The sequence below is a fragment of the Opisthocomus hoazin genome, chromosome 5 (genome assembly GCF_030867145.1).
Source record: "Opisthocomus hoazin isolate bOpiHoa1 chromosome 5, bOpiHoa1.hap1, whole genome shotgun sequence".
NCBI classification, from domain to species: Eukaryota; Metazoa; Chordata; class Aves; order Opisthocomiformes; family Opisthocomidae; genus Opisthocomus; species Opisthocomus hoazin.
Genome location: NC_134418.1, coordinates 15,605,183 through 15,625,873, shown reverse-complemented (window position 1 = coordinate 15,625,873; position 20,691 = coordinate 15,605,183). Strand labels below are relative to the sequence as shown.

The following is a 20,691-nucleotide window of genomic DNA, read 5'->3' as shown; positions in this document are numbered from 1 at the left end:
TCCAGCAAGTGGACGCTTCTGCGTGGTTTGATAGCTGTTTCTCCAGGAAGATGGGGACTGACTGTTCGAGCAGTGTTGGAGACTGCTTTCCACCCTGGCTGGCCAGGCACTAGCGGTCCCACCGCCCTCCTCGGTGGCAGCTGGGCAGGTGAAAGCTCTCAAATCTAGGGGTGTATAATCAGAATACTTTTATTTCTTAGGTTTTTAAATTACCCAGAGACATTTAAAGAATAATCACGTTTCTTCAAAATTGCGGCTTCTGCCTCCTGCGCAAAACTGAGGAATTACCTGAGCTCTGGCTGTCCATCAGATCTGAATTTGTGCAACTCAGGGCTCTCCCATTAACGTAACCTTCCTTCTTGTCCTGCTAATCCCACCTGACAGGTCCCCTGGGGGGAACTGTTTAAAAAGACCCTCAGTAAATTAAAATTAAGAGACAAACTACAGTCTTCAACTTTTCATATGCATATTAAAGCTTTTTGAATGATTTAGTATGCATCCATATGAAGTTTGCGGTAGCCTTGGGGAATTTATCATTTTGTGTCCCTAGAAATTTCCAATTGTGTGATTACAAAATTAGCACTGTAGTTTTAATGAAGGTAAATTATATTTCCACCTTGCATGATTTTTTGTTTTCTCTTCTTTAAAAAGAAATAAAGAGAAAGAGCTTAGAGTCTGCACCTAAAGATGAAAGCAGTGTTACTCAGACTTTGATATTTAAAGCTTTTTCGCAAGATCAAACTGTGGTGTCTCCTCACTCCCTAACTTTCATTTTTTTCCTGTTTCAGTCAACCTTATTCTCAGAATTCAGCTTGTGAGTCACCTGTTTCTTTACAGAAAGGGAGTAGCCTCTCTTTAGCTCATTTTTGTAATTTTAAAACAGAAAAAAAAATCTTTAAAATGTCTTCACAGAATGAATACATAATCTATTCTGTGTATTGAAATACTAATCTGATTGCTTGAGAGACAACAGTCACTTTTTTGGTGTGCTTCTACAAAATTATCCCAAATCTTTGGGAAATAAATATGTTAACTTTAGAATTATTCAAAAAATCAGCCAGTAGTTAGTTCTCTAAATGTCACCAATTAACTATTTTGAATGCCTAGATTTTCTCCCCTCAACCATCTGTAGATACGTGTGATAGAATAAAATACTGGCTTGAGTCATACATTAAAATGCGTGGATGAGATTGAAAAGCTAGTATACAAATCAATTTTTGACAAATTACAAAAAAAAAAAAAATTTGGCTACTAGTCCAGCCCTCTTCACTGCCTGTTCGTCTGTTTGCGTGAAGAATCAGAACTGAGGTTAAAATGACAACCAATACTGTATTGAAATCATAAGTACTTTTGATATTGTATGATTACTGGGAGGTGTCTGATAGTGTGTGTCAAAAATACGCATTTTTTAAAATCTTTTTTTAGTGCAAAATACAATAATTGCCGAAGCGTTATTGCATGGGATCTTGGAACATACAGAGGAATTATAAAAGATCTGGTTTTAGGTCTGAAGGCATTTCAGACTTGTGTTTAGCACAGAGCTTGACCTTGTGATATGTCAGACATGTCACCCTGAGTGACGTGCAGCAGTAGCTCTTTCCCACTGAAAGGGCCCAATGAAGGCATGGGCCTTTTCTGAGCAATGAGCTGTGAAGAGACAAAGACAGCTTTGAGAAGCTATCCATGCCAGTAGACCAGAGATGCATGAAACGATTCATAAAGACATGGTGACCCCTCCTTTCAAAGCCTTTCAGTGCTCCCCCAGGTACTAGAACTGGGTCATAATGCTCTGTTTATTTGGATGCCAAATCTCCACATTTTTGTTCCTACGAAGTATCCGTCAGTGAGTATTTGGACTAAGTTAAATAAGCACTTCAGCATTCTGTCCTCTCCTTTACCTTGCATATCTCACTTTTTTGCATGGCACTTGCATGTCAGAAGATCATAGCAGTCCATAGACGGCCTCCTGCGTCACACCCTGTGAGTGGCAGCATAGGGAACATCTTTTCCGAATGGAGCCACAGGGTGTGATAACATTCACTGAATCACCCATGTAATAGTAAAAAAGCCATTTGGCCACCTGGGGAAGAATGCCTCAAGTTAGAATAATGCTTATGTAAGCTTGGAGGAATGAAAATGCTTTATCTGAAATAATTACAACGTTAACATTTTTCATTTTTCCTTTCCATTGTGTACTATATAATATACACTTTATACTATTAATGCATTATAATTGGATTTGAATCTCAAATTTTTGTGAGCTACCCAAAATAGCCATTTAGAAAGGTTCAAAATTTGTGTAAACTGATGAAAAGCTTATTGAATGTATTGTCATATGTAGGTAGGTATGCTGTGTCCTTGTTCTTAAAGAGACTTGTGCAAACACTTAATTCCAGTACTTGATTTAAAGGCAGCTTGCATTTATAAGGCTATCAATGTGCATTCATCTGCCTTTGAAAAATCAGAACCTAAAATATCCAGTATTGGTTGTTCAATTCATGTCTGATTTATGTTGTTTATTGCATTTTTCAAGTTTTTAATGTGTAGAGGTGAAAATATTAGCATTTTCCCTTGTGCATGTGTATTTTTTTACTTTCCTAAAAGATTTATAAACCTTTTTTTTAGTAAAAATTTTATGTAAATGACTCAAATTTGAAAAAAATTTATATATGCATGGTTGTGCAATGTGTTCTTCCATGTAGACGAAACAGCTACACTACACACCATGCTATCTGGTCAAAATTTTTAAAGATAGATTCCTGTAAATTCTTAATCCAAATTGCAAAGTGTATCTGCTTTTCAGCTGTGTTGCTGAAATCTCAGCAGAAATGCTCAGCATCTCACAGAAAGCGTTTAATAGCTGGCTGGTGAAGACCTAACTTGGCTAAACTCCCCCAGACACCCAATCTTTCTCCCTTGTTTGCTCTTTGTGATGACTCAGTTGCTACAGATAATTCAGGGCAGCAGCAGGACTTGTCTCACAATCATGATAAATAATACTGATTCTTGCTGCAGCCCTATATTGCAGTTTTGATGCTCAGTGTTACAAATCACCCATTATTCCTTTTGTGACCAATATCCTCTGAAATGTTTTAAAGCACTTTCTTGCTCAGAAGATGTATAAAAGCACAACTGTTCTTTTTGATGTGTTCATAACAAATCAGTCTTTGAAAATATGACTCTTTAATATATGAAATTATTTTAGAAGTTGAAAAGGAGATGAAACAAAGTCTTCCAAAGGCTAGCAATTCTCCTGAGACCTCCAAATAATATAGTTTCTTGAGGTCTAAAATAAGCATTTCCATCATGGACATCCTGCGTACAGATCATGCAGGCAGGTAATCCTAATGTGGCACATATGTTGTCAGGGTTGAGCTTGCAGTGGTAGTGCGAATGTGGTTTGACATTCCCTCATAGACAGTTCATTGTCTGTCTTCTTGAGAAAAAGTGATCTTGAGAGAAACGGGAGACTGTCCAGTTAGATATAGATTTCACCTTTAGAAGAAAGACAAAATCAAAATGGGACCATTTTAAGTTCCTGTATCACATGAACTTTGTGAGCATGTGAGAGTGCAAAATATTTGTAGTAGTGAGGTAGAGAAGTTTGCCTTCATGCACTCCCATGTTTCAGGATAAGCAATCAGCAAAGAAATGGTTCTTCCTGATACACAGATCTGCAGCTGCTTCTCACCTTATGCGTTATGGATCAGTGATATTAATGGTCTGCAGAAATCAATGTGAGGCAACTAATTGCTTTAGCTTCCTCTTGAGAAAAATCATAGGATCAGTACTAATGCTGTTTTGATGAGAGCACAAGTGCTGATGATGCTACTGTTCCTTTCTGTAGGAGTAAGCCATTGGGAAGATCTCTTCATGCTAGGGGTAGAACTAGCACTGTCCTCAACTAGGGGAGCAGGCATCCCACCTTCACTGCGATGTGAAGTACTTCACACGCAGATCTTCCTCGTCACTGGGGATTTGCTCTTTAAATGCCTCAGTTCTGTCTCTAATCTCATTAATGGTGATATATATCTTAGTCACAGCTCAGGAAAACAAACCTGAACATATCAGATTTTCAGGTTAAATCCACTTACTAGAATGGATAGCACTAGCAGAATAACTGGTACTTTGTTCCATAATTTGTTTTAGCCGATGGATCTTCTAGGGGGAAGAGCAACATATGTATTTTTAATTTTGTTGTTGTTGTGGTGGTAACTATGTAAGTTTTAGTGAGTAATTTCAGGTATTTTAATATCTGTAATATGTTCACCTGCATAGTTAGACTGAAGCATTCTTTTCAATAATTCCATTGTAGGTATTTTATAAACTCTCCAGGTTGCTAAAGAGCTTAATACATGATGTCAATTAGTCTTTGCCTAGAATTCACAAACAGATTTCCAAAAAGAAGCGAGCCTTTTACACAGGGAGCAAAAGCATACCTATTTGTAGGCAGCGTAAAGGAGAATTTTGAAGGTGTCTGTGTTCTGTGTGCTTTCTTCCTAGCAATGTGCATTTTTAATCTAGACTTGCACTTGCTGGCTTTTTAAAATTAGACTAATTACAGCAGTGGTTGTGTGGCTTCTGTTTTTCCCAATTTAGTAGATTATGTGGCTTAAGTTGGCTGACTGTTGTTCCAACATGTAGAGCCTGTCACATATCAAATGTTAACTTTCTTTCCAGGAAAGTGATTCCACACTATGAAAGCCTGAATGTTTGTATAGTAGACATGAGAGTAAGTATTCTTTAAGGTTAAAGTCAGTTAAGAGCATCCTCAGCACTGTCAGTGGGAAGACTGTTAGTCTGGAAAATACGCAAAGCTATTTTCCCGCACAGGGCTGCTTGATTACTACTTATGGCTATATTAGAAACAATATTAGTGCCTGTAGTTCCCTTTATATATTAGCACTGTACACTCTTCAATAACGATACTTTATCTCTCCCTATTTATCCACACCCCAAACCAGACTGGGGTTGCATTTGCACCTAAACCTCTTTTCAGGAGAGGATCTTGAAAAGTGAGAAACTTAGATTTGCATCCCTGCAGGGCACTTGGACCCAGCTTCCCAGGTAGTAGAGTTTACTGCTCCAGTAGTATGTCCTTAGGAATGTTATTAATCAGCTGCCAGATGCTGATGTCATGCCTTGATCTGCAAGACTGAGCACAAAGTTCTCAGTGGTAGATGACACCACACATTCAAAAAGCCAGGTGATGGTGGTGGTGGGATACTCCTTATAGTTGTGGTTATACAGAAAGAATAAAGCACTTAGGAGACCGCAATATGTATTTTTAAAAGAAGAATGCTATTTTAGTGCTGTCTGCACCATGTCCACACGTCTTTGGTCAGAGGTGAATATTGATAGCAGTCAGAGGCTCCAGCTCCTCAGCTGCATGTGTCCCCATCCTGCGTGGCTTTTGCTGCCTGTCAGATGTGAGTGGAGCCTTGCTTTTCAGGCTTCTGCAGCCCTCATGAAACATAATAAAACTGCTGTGGCTTTGCCTCAATTTGCAACAAAGAACCACGCAGTTACTCTCTCACTTCCTCCCTCTTGGTGGGATGGGGAGAAGAATCAGAAGGAAAAAAGGCAAAATCTCATGGGTTGGGATGAGAACAGTTTAACAGAATGGCAAAGGGAGAAGAAAACAACAATCAATAATACTGATAAAAAGCATATACAACATGCATTGTCCTTACTACCCTGAGCTCAGCTTGCTCCTGAGTAGCAAAAGCCCCTCCTTCAGCCAGCTCCCCACTTAAATACTGAGCATGACATCCCATGGTACAGAATATCCCATTTGATTGGCTGTTTGGGTCAGCCAATTTGGGTCAGAAAATTAACTCTATCCCAGCTGAGCCCAGGACAAAAACCTTTGCATCAAATTCCGTTGGAATGAATTGATTCTTTTATTAATTGCTACAGTGAATGTGAAGTTCGCATTTAATCAGGTCCAGCACAAGGTTCTCTGCAGTAAGTGAGCATCACAAAGGAGTTAGTTCAGCTAACAGCACTAGCAGGGAGGTGCTTTCATACCCAATTTAGTTTAGAAAGTTTCCAGGCATGCCCGACCCACTTGCAGTTTCTTTCCCATTCTCTGTTTATCCTGGGTCCAGGCCTGTTCTGTTCAGTGATTTCACCAGCAAGAAGGGTGATGAAGCAGAGAGAATGCATGTTATATTTTAAGATAACCGCATCGAGAAGGATATTAGGAAACCTTTTAATCAGGAGAACAGTGTAACTGTGTAATGGTGTGTGGAGAAATTGTAGCTCGTGTCTTTCTGGAGATCTATAAAAGACAGGCAGGCAGATGTTTGTCAAGAACTGAGACTGCCATAGTAATGGGAATGGACTAGCTGGCGTCTGTGTTCCTGGTTTTCTATGAATTTAATGACATTTTGTAGCCTTCAGAGCAGGAAGTGTCTCTCATTAAGTGTACATATAGCATGGAACTCCTTTAAGGCTCCTTTAAGCTTTTTTGTTGTTGTTGTTACTGTGTTCCATGAGTGTCACTGCAAGAAGGGCTGCTGCAGGTTGTGGTGGCAGCAGAATCCAAACTCCAAAACAAGAGGAAGACAACTGCAATTGCTACTCTCCTTGGAAATGGGGAGGGTGTAGCAGGAATACTGTCATGATGCTTTGGGCTAAATCATCTTGAAAACTGCAGAAAAAGCAAGAGGAAGAAACAGGAAAAATTGCAATGAATGCAGAGTGAAAGAAAGCAAATCTAAAAATATTCCATCTGGAGAAAAAATTTGAGAAAGGAAAGGGTAACTGAACGACTGAGGAGGGAGGAAAGATCAGTTATTTTCTTCAGTTCAAAAGATTCAGAGAGTGTTAAACTTCTCTGACACATCAGAGAAAACCTTGTGAATTTCAGAACAACTTGGGCAAGAATCAAGCATCCATGGAAATTTGAGGAATCTCTAACCTGAAGGCCTTCAAGGTTATATTAGTCATCCTTCTGTAAGTTTGTTACTATTTCATATATTCCTTCTTTTATGGATAATGAGAGGAAACAGATCATTTTCCCTTTGGCAGTAGTGACTCATTACAAAAAAAAAACCCAAATATGACCAGAGGAACCTATATGTACTTGTCTGGTTTAAAGTACAAGTCATCAAATATCACTTACTTCTGTATTAATATTTCCAAATTGCACTAGAGTGTGTCTCACGTGTACAGTACTCAATTACCACTGAAGATTTCCAGTGGATTTCATACTTCTTAATAAGGTATTGATGAAATTGCATCTATCTGTGTTTAAAATTTAGCTAGCTTCATCCTTCAACCATCGGACACTTCAGTTCTTACAAATGTTTGTTTTCTTAATCTTCTATTGAACAGAACAGACTGGAGATTTTTAGATATTTTTAATTGTTGGCTGAAGAGTTCACGTGAATGTATTTCAGGCAGTGGAGTTTCTGTAAGTCACTTGCAAATCATAAGGAGTTCATCCCACAGGATATTTATTCCAGTCCTTGATTTAACGAAGAACTTCAACAGAAGAATAAGGAATGGCTAAGTAATATAAAACAAATATGCTTGCTTGTCCATAAGCCTCCTGCTTTCCCTTTCTCACAAGCACTTGTATAAACAGAAATTATTTCCGTAGCGCTCAGATGAACATAACCCAAATCTTGTAAATGTGCATATACACAAATGGATACAGGCACACCCTTATTAATTTAGGCAGACTCAAAATTGTTACTTGTGGATATTGTTTGGCATCACCTCCCTAGATTTTATGTTTTATTTTATGTTGCTGGAAACAAAATCTGAGGCCTTGCCTGACTTTGCTGGAGCTTGCAGTTCAAATATCTGTTACAAAGAGTGAGAGACAGCTGGTAGAAATTGGTATGCTGCGGAGGTGCTGGAGTGTGGAGAACAGAGACTTGGTAAATCAGAAATTAGAGTGTATGTGTATGTGGAAACAGGTGCAATGAGCTAGTGCAGGCAGAGGGGACAACAAACTACTGCAGCAGAAGAGCATAATCTAAAAGGCTTGAAAACCTCTGGTGCAACAGAATAGGCATGTGTTAAGCTGTCACTTTTCAGTAACAGTAAGTTTGCAGAAACAGACTTCTGTAATCCGATGGTGTAGCAGAACCTTAAATTACGTTACCTAGAAAAAAGGTGCTGTTTATTTTTTGTAATGCATTGTGTGAATACAAAGAATTACTAAGCATTAATAATTAGCAGTTAATTTCATGACGTTATTTTCATTACATGATGATGCATTCTTATTTCATATTTCAGTTTGTTCCATTAGATTGTTATGAGGCACTTAAAGACTACATGGTAAATTAGTATTATACCGCAGATCAACATAGCAGATTTCTCAAGAAACTTTCTGTCATAATAATTTCTCTTTCTAGAAGACTGTGCAGAGTCTTTTTTTGGTGTCAAAGTCACAGTGTATATTCAGTCCATATTAAAGAAATACTTAAATTACTATGTATTTTATTGAGATTGGAATCTTAGCATGGACATACTGAACTACATTGTAGGATAATGTGCTTTCCTTTCCCAGTAATACACTGGAATCAAACGTAAGCCAGAGAGGAAATAAGCAAATTAGTCATTGTTTGTCCGCCGTGAATGTTCTTGGGGTTTTGTACTTGGACCTGTAAACATCTGTGTCACCTTTGCCTGCTGCTCATCCCGTTGCCCCACGCGCGTCCCCCTCCCCTGGGTTGTGGTGACAGCTGCTGACTGAGCTTATGGTTTGTGCCCTTCTCTACTAGCCCCTGTGCCACCCTCATTCAGCTGGCCTTCTGTCTGACAAGTGTGCTTGAGCAGGGAGATACCTTTGCCTGGCTGCTCCATCTCAGCAACCCAAACCAACTGCCCAGAGCCCTCCTTTTCCACCTTTCTGCCCTGCAGAGACCAGCTGCATCTTTGCCGCTCCTCTGGTTCCCTCTCTATCCCATCAGTATTTTTCCAGAACACCTCATCTTTGGGCTTTCCTCCTAACACAAATATTTCCAGTAACCAGGAATCACAGAGAAATACCCAATAATGATTACAGGACCATTAAGTGGAAAGCTGATTTTACTCCTGACTTTTACGTTCAGCACAATGGGGCTACACGTCTGCAGCAAGCAAAGAGAGAGTTTTTAAATCACTGGAAGAGTTGGGGAAGTGATCGATGGAGGTCTCCAAAATCTCTCCGCATGGTTGTATTAGAAAATGATGTAGCTCCCTATCGAAATTACAAAGAACTGATTTGCTGATATAGTTTCCTAGGAAAAAGAAAGGACTTAAATGAGGTTCATTTAAAAAAGGGAGAAATCTCTTTTTCATCTTGCCAGGCCAAGGGGCCTGCAGGGATTTTTCCCCTCTTACTTCTGTCATGGGGGAAACTTGGGTTATCCCAAAATGGGATGCAAAGGCATCATTCTCTTGCAGCATTATTGCAGCAACACTGAGCCAATAATAGTAATAAACTGGAAGATGTTTTTCAGCTCTCTGGCAGAGCAGTAGCGTAAAATATCTCATTCTTGCAGGGACTAATAAATGTCACTGTGCAGTTTGAATGTTTTGTCCAGTTATAAAAACAGAGCTTGATTTTACAAAGTCATAATGGTTATATCTGTCCTCCATCATCTATTTTTTTGCATTGTTTCCCTGTAATTGGAAATTGGGAAGTGTTAATAAAGCAGATTTGTATTTTTCTATAGCTTCCAGAGATGAACACTGAGACCTCGGTGAAGGCTTGGGCAAAAACCTTCCGTTATGGATAGCTGCCTGGCTTTTCAGGCTGGGGAACCAAGCGACTGACAGAAATGACCTCTGTAATTCCTGTCCAGTTCACGGGCAATGGAAATGTACATGATTTTTGTGATGGGTGAACAAGACACTAGATCTGGGGCAGGCTTCAATAATATCCGAGAAATTCATGGGAAATTTTGGGGCTGTCCTGTCGCACCCCATCAACATCCTTCCCATAATGGTATGCATATTCACAGGAGGGTTCAGCCAATGAGGTGATAGCGTATAAATAGCTGGGTGGACATCATGTCCCCCAAGTAGAGAGTTCTTTTACTAGCTGGGTTTTTAAGTGAGGAACTTGGAGACAGTACTCTGAATTTTCATGTGTCGTCTTCATATAAGCTTTTAACTTAAATTAGGGTGGAATGCACCTGAAAGAAGTAAAGTACAAATTGTCACTAGCTAGGAATTGGGTAAACTTTGATTTTCTTTTCTTTTGAGACTAGTTAAAGTGGCTTGAAGAATAACCTTCTTGGATCTGTGATCCAGATGGAGCTCAGTGTCACCTGGGATACAGGTGCTACAGGCTTGTAACCTTAGTTCAGATTGCTTACTGGTACAATGCAAAGACCTGTATGTGTATTTTCCCCCTTTCAGAAACTAATTTATTTCTGCCTGTGAAGTAATACTTCTGAGTCATTATACTTGTTACTGGAGGCCCTCCTGCACTTATGTTCTGCTTCTTCCTTATTTTTACACTCGAGATTTTCCTTCTCATGCATCGAGATTCATTTACCCAGCAAGATTGTCTTTTGGCTTTTCTTATTATTTCCTTACTGTTTAATAATACCCCTTGACTTTTTCTATTATGCAGTACAAGAATTTCAGTAACAAAGGTGTGCACAGAAGCCTATAGATAGCTTCCCTCAGCCGAGCTATTTTAAGCCTTTGCAAATACATCTGATGTTTAAAGTAAGTACAGTGCACCTGTGTTAAGGGAAATGGCTAAAGTTCCCCTCAAAGATGAGAAAATGAAATGTAGACTATCAGAACGTTAGATATGAGAAAAAATGTTCTTAGTCAGAAGCAACCCACTTCAAGTGCAAAATACAAGGATCTGTTAACTTTTTTATGAGGCGGCAGTGAATGTGTGAGGGTTGGGGTTGAAATTGCAGTTCATGTGTGAAAATGTCTCTATTTTTTGCTTAGGAAATATGTTTCATTATTGTATTTTAGTACTCTGTCCTTCTTCATTGTCCTGCATTTTCAGCAGAACCTTATATTATGTCTGAAACTGAAGAAGGACAAGGGGTAAGGGACACAAAGTCTCTCATCCATTCGTTTCAGTGGGTTATATTAATTTGAAGCAAAGTAAGTCAAATGTCTACATGAAGAACTGTTTTGCTGCTGATCATTTTAGTAAGACATCTAACCAATTTCATTTGACCTCATAACTTCAAAATCCAGTTTGACCCTCATCTCATGACTTTAATCTTCATGGTAACTTCCAAATGCAAGCACCCATTGCCAAGGGGCTGCAACATTGTAAGTTGAGAATTTAGAATCACATTTTGGCATTTCCCGGGAAGAGCCAAAAGTTCTATTTTAAAAATATTAATTTGTTAAGCTTGCTAAATCTGATTCGGAATTTGTTCATTTGCTCATTTATTTTGCTGTATCTGCCCTAGAATATCTATCTACATGTTTTCAGTATCACAGTCCTGCTTAGAATTTAACTTCTGCTACAGAACGAGTGAAGTCAGTAAGTAGCCATCGTTAAATAGCACGTGATAATGTTCTACTCAACTACTTTCATGTTTTTACAGACTATGGTGTTCACAGCATGTAAGCTATTAGCAGGAAGACTGTTCTCAGCTAGCAGACTTTAGAAGTGGCAAATTGTTAATTTTTTTTTTTATCAAAACCAGAAATCTGATCATTTCAATGCCAGGCTTTTTATTTGTTTGTTTCCTTTTTAGCTTGAAAAAAATGAGTTCTTTTGCTCATTCTTTCTGGGCACTTTAAGTCTGTTCATAATGGTAAAAATTAAATATTCTTTACCATTTTCTTTAAAGGGAGGTGGAGGAAATGCCTGTGCCTTTTGCCTAATGTGTATAGCAGCCCTACACAAGCTGGGATTATGTTTGTTAACCTCTTCGCTTAAGGTAATGTGGCTGGCCTGAACGTGCTTATTCATACAGCTCACTTATGCAGCTACATCTCATCCTCAAAGTCAGGTTTGATTGCTTACCATGCCTGGGATCTGATCTGGGGAAATCGCCTGAGTCCTTCGACTTTGATTCTTTTTTGTGGTAATTACATGCATGTCTTAGGTGATTCTTTTCCTGGTTTTCCTTTTTTTTGGCAAATACAGAGCCTCGAGCAGCAGCAGAAGAGAGAAGATAAAAATGAGTAATTCAGGATTCAGCTGGCAGGACGTTTTCAGAAATGCTGTGTTTTAAATAGGCTCCTTAGAAAGCTGGTGTGAAAATAGAAGGTGATGGGTTGTCCAGGGAGGTGGTTGAGTCCCCATCCCTGGAGGTGTTCAAAAAACGTGTAGATGTGACACTTCAGGATATGGTTTAGTAGGAATGGTGGTCTTTATCTTAGAGGTCTTTTCCAACCTATGATTCTATGAGTTTAAAAGTTTATGCTTAACTTTTATATACCTCATATAGCAATAGCCCTCACCAGCCTTGAAAAATCCAGTGTAAATCCTGCCTTGAAGAGGTTTTATTAGCCTGCTGACTAACAAGGAGCAGGCTGCAGGTATCCAAGGTGCTTTCCTCAGGAGATTGCATCAGTACGTGTGTCTGCTATTCTCTTGCCCTCCTCTGTGCAGCTGGGAGGGCAGGTGACCTTCAGCAACCCAGAGAAAGCCTGGCCTTTTAAGGACCTTCACCTGCGTGTCTGACCTTGGCTCCCAACGAATATCTAGGAGCCTATCAAGAGACAGAGCTGTTGTGATTTAGGAAACCACCTGAAACTCTGGGCAGCTTTGAACTTTGGATGTTCATGCAGGAGGGCGTGCTGAAGAAAGGTTAGGGGAAAACAGTTACAAAGCACAGACGATCGTAGTGCTTTGTTCTGTCTGCCTTCTAACCTCTTGGCTTCTGACTGTGTGTGTAAAAGCCTGGCTTCAATTATTGCTAAAGAAATCTGTTCCTAGCTCTGGCAAGCCTGTCTGGTGTTGGAGGAGAAGTGCCCTGGTGAAGGTGGCAGCTTGTTCTGAACCCAAACAGTACGTGCAGGCAGCCTGAAGAGACTTGGCCCACATGCATGTGGCAGGGGGGTACAGATGGGGCTGGCTCGGTGCCTCCTGCGTGGCCAGAGCTGGTGCTGCTGCTGCTGCTCGGAGCTGAGTGTAAGGAAGCGCTCTGTCCTTACGTGGGAAAGCTGGGAAGTAACACAAACTGCATACCTCACTCCCTTGGGTTTATTCTGTATTTAGTTAGAGTATTCATTCAGAATTGGCTTGCTTTTGCTTCTTCCCCCACCTTTCCTTTCCTTTTTTAACCCTCCCCTCCAGCTCTTTGGTTATGGTACTTTTTTTTAAGAGTCAAAACTACTCTTCAGGTGGATACAAGTATTCAGTTTTTGAACTCTGAAGCTTCTATCCCCTGTAGTTAGTGAAATAATGTCACAAAGTATAGAAGAATATTTACCTTTTCAAATTTTGTAATGTATGTTGTCATTATTCTCGTATCATTCAGAATGCACATCAGTAAAGGATCTTGAGACCATGTCCATTGGGCCAGGTACACAGAGTTGCAGAGTATCTGTGCTTTGCCACTGAAGACTTCAACTGAAGTTCTTCCTCAGTTTCTTAACTCCCACCCCAGCCCAACATAAGCAAAAATCTGGGGTTTTAGTTCTAGAGAGGCAGCTGCACAGTCTCTAGCAAGTTGGAAGGAGTAAACCAACAAAGAGACTATGGATTTGGAGATTACAGATGTCAAAGAGTAAATGAGAGATACAGGCTTCATAGACTTAATATAAATAATACATAATATAATATGATATAATACAATATAAATAAGAGAAAATATAGTAATTTCATGGGACAAAGACACAGATCCATTTTCCTGTCAGATCTATCTGTCAGTACCTTTTTGGTAGTAGCTGTCATTCAATAACTCAGCATTTACCATTCTGCCAGCACATTATGCTGCCTTCTGGATCCCTTGATGGGCACATCAGATATGCTGTGTCCAATCTATTAGTAGTTCCACCCCTCAGATCTTTCCTCTGGCACCAGGCAATTCAGAATATATCAGAAACGGGTAAAAATGAGGTAAACGTCTAGACTGATATGTATCCCACCCAAGTCCCACTAAGAGTTTCTGTTGAGTTAGGATTTGGGATTTAACATTGTCCTTCTGCTTTATCCTGTACTTCTGTCCTGCATCTTTTGTCAGTGTGCGGAACAGGTAGAAGGTTTCATGCTTATAATGAGTAATTTAATTCACACATGACATTCTTCTGTGCCAAATGCAGGATTGAGTGATATGAGTCGCACTATGAATGAGTTACAAAAGGCTTATGAATATGAGTGTTTGTCTTTCCTGTGTGTTTCAAAATAATAACCAACTTTAAGGAAAAGTTATGACTGAAGGCTAGCTGGTGAGAAAAGGGCATTTTGTGATCACGCTGCAGTGTTCCCATCCAGGAATTAGGGCTCAGTGCTAATCCTGATGAATACAAGGAGTGCAAAATCTTGGTCTGATCCCACAATCCCATTTGTAGGATTTATAACAAAATTTAATTTATTAATTTAATGATTCTCTGTGGAACTTCATTTGGAGGTCCTTGGGGGCTACTTCTAAAGGGATCTGCAGAAATTAAGGAGAGCGAGTTTATAACCAATAAATGTAAATACATTATGTAAAATAATTACAAATAAAATATGCACTAGAAAAGGTTTAAGGAGACATGAATCAAACAATATAATAAACGCTAATTTAGATCGTGGACAGCAAAGAAAAAAGCAGGAATAAGAAAGGTGGGACAAAGTTGTGGCTGCACCACCAAGAGACGCAGGTGACTTGTGGCATTACTCATTGCCAGGCTTACTCATACTATGCATTAATGGTTCATTTTCATCACAGAGAAGATTTAGTTCAATGAAGATTTTAAAAAGGGAAAAACATGATTCCAGACTGGAGCTCTGCCATTTGGCTGAACAGCAATTTCAAATGTGGAAGATGCAGATGTAAAATTTGAATTCTTAACATGACAGGATGATTTATGAGGCGCTGTGAAGTTATTTTTTCCTGTCTAGTAAATCCATTTGCTTTTGTCTCTGCATAAGTTTGAAAGTCGTATCTGTTCCAACGCCAGAATATTTCCCCCTCGTCATCACCTGTGCTCTTTGGCTTTTGATTGTCAGGTTGCTCAGGAGTTCCTGCTTCTAGGATTTATCAAAAAAAAGCACTGATCATCTCAAGAGTCCGTAGTCCATATCAGAGGATGCACTTTCCAGCTTTTGCTATTACAGACAGAAGTTGAAGGGCTGAACTAGGTAATGAATTATCCACAGAAAACATTGTGACTAGGCAGACTGGCAATCAGCCATCGTATTAAAAAGCAGCTGCAGAAAAGAGTTTTTTCTTTTTTATTCCACACACAAATTCATGTTCTTTTTCCATGCCATATATGATGTATACTGAGCAAGTGAAACATAAAAATAGTACTAGGAATTGGGTACACCCTGAGCCCCCAAAGCAGAGAGCTTAACCAGCCTGCAGTGTAGGACTGGTATAACTAACGATGATGGGAGTGCATTAGAAAAATGTGGAAAGTCAGGATTACATCATTGTCTCATTCTGTCTTGTTTCAAATATATACCTTTAATGGCAATGGTAAATATGCATATGCAGCAAGCCACATCTGCTTTCTCCACCCTGAGCGATTTTCCTTGGGGTAGCCTCTGCCTTGCAGCTCCTGGGCTGATGCGTGAGGGGTCCGGCTCTCCTCGTATTCGCTGTTCGTGACCTCACGCAAGGCACCACGAAAAGTGGCCTTGTTTTTGGAGATGGAGATACCCCTTTTGGTTTAATTCAGCCTTGTTAATAAAAACAAATCAAAAATATGGGTCCGTTGGATGTTTGGTTTCAGGACACAGTGAGGTGAATTGCTAGAGGAAGAAGGGAGGTTTCCTCAAAGGCTGGCAGTGGCTTCACCGGAGCTGCGATACCAAGCCTCTTCCCAGTTCAACAAAGGGCAGCTGGCAATACTGTAATTGTTGAATGTTTTTCAAAACTGTACTATTGAAATGTAACTGGAAGCTATTAAAAGATCTAATATAACCAGGCAAGAAATGCTTCAGTGAAATGCAAGTCCTATTGGTTGGTTGGAGCCTTTATAATTGTTTTATAAATAAACTTTGTGTCTATACTCCTTTTTTCGCAGTGAAGTAAGATCCAAAACATTCAAATATGTCCTTTATTTCATTTTCAGTTAATTCTTACACTAGTTTCTAGCATGAAAGAAGTGCATTTTATGGATTTTTTCCTGCTGTAAGCTCCCACAACCTTAGAAATGATACAGATGTCTGACATTTGGGTCTTTCTCCTTATCTGTTTCACAAATCTCAAAGCTCGTAACCGCTGTGATGCAGATGCTCCTGGATACGGCAGGTTTCCCATGTGTTGTGCACAAGTGCACGGCATTGCAAAAGCACACCTCATTTTTCATACCTAGAAATTGCGAGGCAGGATGCAGAACAACCCGCTGAAACGTCTGCCTCATTTCCCAAGCGGCGGCGGCGGTGCAAGGCTGGGTTAAGCCGTGCTGGAAGCAGAGCCCCGCTGCCACCTGCGCTCCTCACGCCCGCGGTGCCTGAGCTCGCTCTGGTGTCTCCCAGCGCCGCCCAGATTGCAGATCTGCGTGCCTCTGCCAGGAACCTGCTTCTCCGTCGATGGGCCGCCGGCAGTCTTGGAAGAGCTAACGATTCATGCATTTTTATGAACTTCTAAAGACTCTGACTTGCAGTGAATGCCAGCATTTTCTGTGCTTGGTTAAAAATTGCTCCATACCACACGTTTTTTCTTTCAGACTGTCCCTGATGTTGCTTTTCTTCCGAATTTTGTCCCTTTTGTAATGACCATCTCCTTTGTTTTCTGTTCGCAGCGTGGTTTACAGACGTACTGCTTCCTAGTGTTTGCTGCCATCTGCTTTGCGGGAGCTACCTACCTGTTTTTTGTTCTGCCTGAAACAAAAAATAAGACATTTAATGAGATCAGCCAGGCATTTGCCAAAAGCAATAAAGCATCTTTAGAAATGCAAGAAGTGAACCACTACCCAGCAGAGGGGAAATCGAGTGCAGAACAAGAATCAAACTTCACGACTTCGGTGGACAATGGGGAAACCAAAAAACGGATTATGTAAACCCAGGACGCTCTGTCGGGGGACGGAGGGAAACATGCTCTTTTCATTCAGTACATTTATAGCAGTGCACAACTTCTATTTCTTATGTGACAGCATGAACTGCTTCCCCCTTGAATATATTTTAAATGAGTATGGGTGAATTCGTTAGTAGCTAGGGTGATGATTGAGAAAATGAGAGATGGGAGTAGTGGCAGCTGATTAAATAAAGAAGAGCTGGAGTTTTCTCGGGCACCTGTGAAATAGGTGCTGCGGTGAGTGTGGTGGGGAATATAGACTCGGAGAGCTGAAGTGGTGTTGGGGAGCCGAGATTGCGAGCAGCAGCTGGCTGAGCCCCTCTGTGTGCTCACGGGCAGGTGTGCAGGCAGTCACCGGGTGGGGGAAGAGGAGGAGGAGGAGGAAGAGGCAGGGAAAAGGGAAGCGATCCCGGCAGGGGTCTGCTAAGAATCGATGCAAGCAAACCTGAACTGGTACCGGCTTGCATTTCTCCATGCTTCCCAATACGTCATTCAAGTTGCACGTGACAATTGAGGACTTGAAAGAAGACTGGTGACACTGCCCCGGCCTCCTGTTCCTTTTCCAGCTATTTTGACTTTCAGTTGCTCTGCCTGAACATCTCCCACCTTCCCACAAATGCGGAGCTCCAGGTCCTGATGGGTTTCCTTGTCTCTCTGGCAAATCCTGATCAACTAGTAATAGAGTTGCCTCTAGTTTCTGGGTTTGCTGGCGCTACGTTTCTGTGGATATACGTGTATATTTTTAATTTTATTTTTTAAGAATAGGTGTGGAAGCTTTAATACGAAAAGAAAACTAAACCTCATGGTGAAGTGAGAGAACTCTGATGATATGTGGAGGGTGTAGCTTTATAAAAAATATCAAACACTAAGTCTTCCAAGGGTTGCAGTTTTTTAATTGTTTTTTTGCCTTTCTTTTCAGGTTCCTTTAAAAACAAGTCTTAGGAGCCAAAATTTCCCCAAGACCCAACAAAGGTCGTTTCTTAACACTCAGATCTCTCCAAAGCAATTTGGGTGCCTATTTCTTATTTAAACACTAATTTTAATTTGGGCATTAGATTCTGAAGCTCCAGGCCTAGTGCACATTAATAAGTTTATAAGCTATTTAATGCTTTGTAAAGCTGTCCTCAGAGTCTGCTTAATTTCGTGACAGAAAGGCTGAGCAGGCTATTGGGGGTTAGGTGATCCATTCCCTTCCATGTGGGATTTTTTTTATTAACATTATCTTTCCAGTTTGTAATTTTGATAATAGTTTTTCTTGATCCTTCTAGGTACCTGGATGCTGACGGGGTAATAAGCACTTTTAAATTAAATAGTTAGCGGTTTTATATGAAAAGTCAAAAAGTCTTAGAGCTGCTCTCAGTTAGGAATAAGGTACAAGAACCAAGTGCAGCATGTAGATAGAGCCAACTGCTTCCACAAGTTATATTTACTAATGCAGAAGTTTATAAGTTTGGAGCATTTTGGAAAAAAAAAAAGTATATATATATACACACATATATATACATGCATACATACATATATGAATATATATTCCAAATATAGAAATATAGATTAGTATTTATGTTCATATATATAAACAGTGGAGAATTGTTTATGTATATTCATTTTTTTCAGATTTCCCCGAGTGATAAGCTGTTTATTATTTTGTTCTACACTGGAAATTCAAATCAAATATCCTAATGTTCAGCTATTACTACTAAATTATGTATATGGTTCTATACTGTGATTTATTTATATGTGGCATACATACAGCACACATTGTAAGCTAATCTAATAGCGCAATTTCACTACTGGGTAATACAAGTAAAATTGATCTGAGCCTTTATGCCAGAATTTATGCTCTTTTACTGGGATAGAGGTACAGCAGCAAGTAAGCAAATAAAAATATATATGACCAAGAGAATTAAAAATGAAAAATCAAATTTATGACTTTGGTGCTACTGTTAAGAAACAGAGTGAATCAAGATTATACAACTGATAATCATAGATAGAAGCTAATCAAATGCTGTAGAGAAAAATGAAGAAAAATATTTTGTAATAGACACCTGTAAAATTATATATACAGCAAATGAACATGGCATCTTTCAGTGGCTTTAATTGCCTGTTCCATGTGTTACATTGCTAAGCGAATGGCTGTGTAAAAAATGAGTTTGAATGCCACCTGTCCAGACAATTTCAGAAAGAAATTCTTCCTCTTCTGCCTGTGGGGCGAGACTGGCAAATTCAGACCCTCTTGTTCAGACTGAGAATTGCCTTGCTTTACATTTAGGGCTACTAACATTGACTGATATGATGTGATTTGAGTCAAAGTGGCAAGGTTGGAAACCATGATTATTATTAAAATTAGGACCATTTAGCACTTAGTGCTCTTCATTAATGTACATTACAGGCACTATTTGTTGATAATGTTGCCATTGGATAACTTCAATAAAATATCACATTGGCCTGATACGGCAGTTGTGTTGGACTTCTGCAATAAGATTAAACCATCTTACAGTTGCTTACAGTTGCATTTGGAGCCCAGCTCTGAATGTGTTGGCAGAGAGATGGCTCGATAGAATTTCCTGTCACTCAGGGGCTCAGGGGCTTGTACAGCATTAACAGCAGGGAGTTGGTTTTTTCTCTTCCGCAACCCTGTTTGCCCATCTCTTGCCCTACCTGAGAGGCACTTTATGTGTGGCTGCGAAGAGAGTTGCGACAGAGCGAGTGCGCCGTGGGACAGTGGCTGCATGTCTTGCCAGCAGTTTGCTGCAGCCCATGGTAGAGGTTAAAAGCAATTCCAGTCTCCAGACGTGTACACGTGCAGGTGCTTTGCACACTGGCCAGGGACAGTGGCTGCAGTCTCCTCTGCCTTGGGTTGTGGAGCTTTCTGAGCAAACCTGATGTGCCAGTACTGCATTAACTTTCTCATCTCTGACCCTAATGAGAGTTTTGTGGTGTTCTTCATGTTGTTCCATAATGTTTTTTTCCATTGTTATGCTGCTATAGCTTCTCCAGCAATGAGAGGACAAAGTGGAAAATATCAGCAATTTATCATTTGTTTTTTTCTTGTTGAATGTATCAAATTGTCTACGGCCCATGTGTTTGTCAGTGAGCACTGTGTGGTGCCGCGTTCTCTTTTCCTGTCTCCGACACTGGGATGAGGTACTGTGAGATGCTGTTTGTACGAGTACCACAGGTGGGTTCCATGTGTGTGATCACCTATGTCCATGCACAGTGATTGCAAAATAAACCTTTGGAATGAAACTAAAATTATGTGATTTTGTTCTGGGTAAATCTGAATCTCTACAGCTGTACAAGTTTCATTGTACAATTCCTTGGGTTTTTGTATGTCCCAGTACAAGACTGCAATGACCCATGTCTGGATGACCCGAGTCACTGTGGAGTCTACAGTGGGGTGGTTGGGAGTTATGGGGAAGAAAATCATCCATGAAACTGGGGGTTTTTTTAGCACTATTTACATTTAGCTTCTCAAATCAGCTTCCATATTTCATTCTTTCATATGTTTATATTGGGCTTTAGAAATAAAAATACAGACATCAGTGATAGGCAAATGATTAAAACTGGCTAGTAGTAGTAA

The 20,691-nt window shown here is 40.0% G+C and overlaps 1 protein-coding gene across 4 annotated transcripts in view; it reads left to right on the top strand.

Moving 5' to 3' along the window:
- SLC2A9 (solute carrier family 2 member 9) overlaps positions 1-20,363 on the top strand; it is a 117,996-nt gene extending 97,633 nt beyond the window's left edge. For 2 of the 4 annotated variants that reach the window (XM_075420532.1, XM_075420534.1), the window contains exons 12-13: positions 11,784-11,873; positions 16,840-20,363. In XM_075420532.1, the coding sequence (XP_075276647.1) occupies positions 11,784-11,873; positions 16,840-17,097 (348 nt within the window). In that variant the 3' untranslated portion in view covers positions 17,098-20,363. The other 2 variants (XM_075420533.1, XM_075420535.1) reach the window with 2 other exon arrangements.
- The last annotated feature ends 328 nt before the right edge of the window (positions 20,364-20,691 follow it).